We start from the raw sequence: 4,523 nt of genomic DNA on the forward strand, positions 1-4,523 counted from the left end.
ATGCAGTGGGCAGGGAGTCCCGGGCTACAGAGACGGAGTAGATTAGGTAAAAGGAATACAGATGTAGCCGAGATAAAGACAATAGGAATATAGAAAAGCTGAGAAAACTAGAGTAGACGTGGGATTCAGACTTACCCAATTTAGAGATGAATATGGAAAAGCAGGTAAAGATTAGAAAGGGTGAGAAAGGGTCCTGTGTCTGTACCTACTGTGTCCCTGATCCTGGAAATGCATTCTGTGAGCTTCCCCTACATCGAGTCGCTCTGTGCTCAGCCTGGAGGCCTCTTCCCCAAGGACTCCTGCTCTGCTTTAGTGATGCTGATTAGGGGCCAAGAACTGTGTGCTGGAAATAGTATTTTTGTACTGTTGCTGCTCTTAGATCCCAATATAACCAGAACTAAGACGCACATACAGACCCCACGACCACATCTGTATCAAGTTCTACTATCCTGTATATGTATAACCTATGGATTCACTCATAGAGCTGCAACGTAAATTCTAATGCTTTTCTTGTCTTTTCTTTTTGAGACAGGGTTTCTCTGTGTAGCCCTGGCTGTCCTGGAACTCACTCTGTAGACCAGGCTGGCCTCAGACTCAGAAATCTGCCTGCCTCTGCCTCCCAAGTGCTGGGATTAAGATTCTAATTTTTATACCTTCTCTAAAGTAAGGCTGTCTCTGGTTTTTCTTGCTATGTTTACTTCTTCAGTTCTATGAAAAGTCTACTTCCTTGGCCCTCTGGCCCCTTCTTTGTCTCAAGCCACTCTTGACAGTACACTCTAGCTGCCTTGTAACGGCCTACCTTATGTCAATGAAGGCAAAAGGCTTTTAGAAAGCACTTCTTTATAATCAATCAATGTGTAAAGAATATAATTTCCATTGTTTATGAATGTCAGAAATAAGATGGTACCTACCACCACACAGCTAGATATGACAGTATTCTAACACTGCATGGCTGGATGTGACGCACCCACTGTCGCGGCTGGATTTACTCTCAAAGACAGAGAATCAAAGCCTCGGTCATGTAAACATGCGCAGACAGCAGGAATAAGGATTGAATAATTTGCTTACCCCTCTGGCAGCGAGTTCCATCTCAGTACTATCCCAGTGATCAGTCTTTTCTAAAAAATAGATCATTTCATCAAAAACATCTTGAAATTTCTTTGGATTCTGCAAAGAAAACATAGCATAGTCTAAATATAACTTAATTACAAGACTTAGGCCTACAAAATAAGTTACTTTTCAAGAAAGCTGAATCTTAATTATTGTAGAAAATATTTTCAAAGCATGCCAAGTTATTTCCTTTTTTAAAGCATCTCTAGTATCCCAGGCTAGCCTCAAATGACCTGTGTAGTGGAGGATGACCTCAGGTTTCTACCGTCCTTATGAGTGTTGGAGTCCCAGAAGTGTGCCCCTAACCTCACCTATAGCACTGAGGTTTAGCTGAGGCCCTTCTACATGATGGCTTAGGCAAGTGGTCTAACTCTCAGCCCTTCATTACCAGCTGCTATCCTCGTTCACAGAATGAGGATGCCAGGAGCGCACCGGCAAAGACTGCTCAGACTGTAAGAGGAGAGCAGGGCTGCTGTAGAAGCCTGGGGTCCCTCTGGTGCAGAGAGGCTCCTCCTGGAGGCACGCCACTTCAAAGCCCTGTGCTTGTCTACAATGGGAAGGCCAAGAAAGCAACCCACAATTTATCCTGGAATTCCAAGGACACAGTATCACTTGAGATTCACTTAGTACTGAACGCTTAGGCTACTTCCCACTTACCATTTTCTAGTCATAAAAGTCTTCTGAAATAGGGTAAAATAAATCCAGTTCCTCTATGCAGAGAGGCACTTGAAAGTAAATAAAGTGGAGCTGAATACCACTGGGTAAAGACTAAAGGCTGCCCTGTTCCTCTGGACAAGCCTGCATGAAGTACAGTGGTTCCTTACTGTCTAAGTGAAGTTCTCATCAAGGCTCTGCCTCACTCAGCCCCATGAAGATGAGCACCAGGCAGCACAGTCTGTGCCCAGGTCCCTCAGTGCTCCTCCTTCCAGCCTCCTCCTGAAAGGGCTTGAGGAGGCAGTAGCCACAGCTGGTTATAGCAGCAGACATCGCCTGGGCCACAGGCTGTTCTAAGTTATTACAAACAACCTGGTCATGAGCTTTGCACACAGAAAGTAACTCAAACAGAAATTAATGCTCTTTGAGCTAGCCAGGGTAGTACACATCTGGGATTTCAACATCCACGAAGAAGAGGTAAAAGAATCAGCACACATTTGAGTCTAGCCTGATCTACAAGTGAGTTCCAGGCCAACCAGAGAAGCATACATGCTCTCAACAACAGTGAAATCAATAGTGTTTGGTGGACCTTTCCAATTACTTACAAAGGTTTCATTCACTGTTAAAATTTAAAAATACACTTTACTCTAAAATCTGCTAAACTCTTTCTTCATCTGGTGGGACATGTGGTACCAGCCTGTGTGTGTGAGGTGAGAGAACAGCTGTTGGCACTGGTCTGGGTCATGTGGGCTCTGGGGATCCCGCTCAGGTTGTCAGGCTTGGTGCCAAGGTCTTTGTCTGATCAACCATCCCACCAGCCCCCTGTATTTAGTCTTCAGTTAGAGAAACTAGTAAGAACAAAACCTGCTTAGAGAATATATTTACCTTCCGGGCTTTCACAATTAAAGCTGACAAAATTTTCCTTCCACTTTCAGCAAGGAATGACCTGTTGTCAGCTTCTGCAAGGATTAGCTGAAAAACACCAGTCCACAGGGTGAAAATGAGTGACATCCCATGACACACGGTGACTGAGCAGTCAGGGTTGTGGGTGTGATGCTGTGTCTCTACTGAAGACAGAGAAAGCCCAAATTCACAGAAATGGAGAGACGTAAGCCCAACGATCAAAAAAGATTCAGGGCAGGTAAAGCTGAACTGAAACTGTTCCAGGCAGTTAAATATCTGCAGTGAGGAGCTGGAAGAATGGCCTAGTGACTGAAAGAGCATGCTCTGTACTTGCAGACAACCCAAGTTTGGTTCCCAGCATCCATGGTGGGTGGCTCACGACCCAGCTCCATAGGATCTGATATCCTCTTCTGGGTTCATGGACATCAGAACTCATGTACACATACACATACATACACACATACACACACACACACACACACACACACACACAAAATAATAAAAATAAATCTTGAAAAAATATTTTAAAAATCTAAGGTATATTTTATGTAGTTTTCAAACATAAGAAAGTAATTATTTTCTTTATTATTTTGTTTTTGGTTTTGTACCTCTGGCTGGCCTTGAGCTCACAGAGGGTGCTGGGACTGAAGGTGTGTGCCAGCACTCCTGGCTTTACTATTAGCAGCCTTATTTCATTTTAGGAAAGGAGTACTTTTTACCACCAACTCCAATCTTAAACACACAATGATGGAGGCTAATTTTGGCAGCCCTGTCTACACGTTTGCAGCATCACAGTGCTCCGTTTAGACGGAGTGTGGTCGGCCTGGACAGGTGGGGACGGACGGGGAAAGTGAGGCAGAGCATGGAGGGAGACTAAGCTCAACAGGCTGCCTGTCTGTGTTGCAGGCAGAAGAATGGGCGGGGCTACCTGCACACAGGCGGGACGTGCCCAGAGAGGCTGAGGGGTGCAGGCCGTCCCTCGAGCTGTAAGGATACCTGGAAAGCTTGCCGGATGCAGTGCAGCTTGGCGAGGAAGTCACTGTCTCCCAGGCACTCCAGCATCTCAGTTCTGTATCACAAGAGCAGAGAACGACTGTGAGGCTTCGTCCAGGAGCAAGCCTTCCACAGACCTGGACTTCAGCAGGCCCTTAATGCAAAACACATGTCCTCTGCATACTGCCAGACTGTGCAAAAACTTACTTGGACCAAAACGTATCTTTCCCATATTCATAAGCATGATTTAATGATTGTCACACAAAAGAGCAACAGTACTTTACTATACTATTATAGAATAATATATTAGCCACTAAAAATATTAGCTGTCAGCTAAGCTGGAATGATACCTCAGTACTCGGGAGTAAATTTTTCCTTCTTCAACTAAATGCATAGCTTCTTCATAAAAAGGGCAGCGACAAAAAGACTCCAGGCTGTAGGTTTGCTGTACTTCTCTGTGCTCTGCAAGCTAAGAATACACAAAACGAATTATACTGAAGTAAGAACTATAAAAAGCCTAGGATTTCAATATTATCAAAATATGCTACATGTGACTAACCCACAGAAATCATTAACATTTTATGTAACAAAAACCTAAATTCACTTTACTTCAACATTCAGCTGTGAAAGTTCAGGAGCAGCTTGAATGAACATGGGCACCATCTTGTCTCAATAAAGAAACAAAAACAAACAAACAAACAAAGAACCAGGGGCTGGGCTGGAGACTGGGTCTGAGGCTTATGGCACCATGCTCAGTCTCCTGGGCTGTTGGCCTGAGGCTCAGGGCACCATGCTCAGTCTCCTGGGCTGAAGAGCGGCCTGAGGCTCAGAGCACCATGCTCAGCCTCCTGGGCTGGAGAGCA

General features: G+C 44.7%; 1 protein-coding gene across 4 annotated transcripts in view; it reads right to left on the minus strand.

Moving 5' to 3' along the window:
- Nucleotides 1–4,523, minus strand: part of Miga1 (mitoguardin 1) — a 57,219-nt gene that overhangs the window by 12,491 nt on the left and 40,205 nt on the right. For all 4 annotated transcript variants that reach the window (XM_028754306.1, XM_028754305.1, XM_028754307.1 and 1 more), the window contains exons 8-11: nt 4,011–4,129; nt 3,664–3,736; nt 2,650–2,736; nt 1,069–1,167 (exon numbers count right to left, since the gene is read on the minus strand). In XM_028754306.1, coding sequence (XP_028610139.1) covers nt 1,069–1,167; nt 2,650–2,736; nt 3,664–3,736; nt 4,011–4,129 — 378 coding nt within the window. The remainder of the gene's footprint in view (nt 1–1,068; nt 1,168–2,649; nt 2,737–3,663; nt 3,737–4,010; nt 4,130–4,523) is intronic.

This window comes from Grammomys surdaster, unplaced genomic scaffold (genome assembly GCF_004785775.1).
Source record: "Grammomys surdaster isolate TR1022 unplaced genomic scaffold, NIH_TR_1.0 125996, whole genome shotgun sequence".
Lineage (NCBI taxonomy): Eukaryota > Metazoa > Chordata > Mammalia > Rodentia > Muridae > Grammomys > Grammomys surdaster.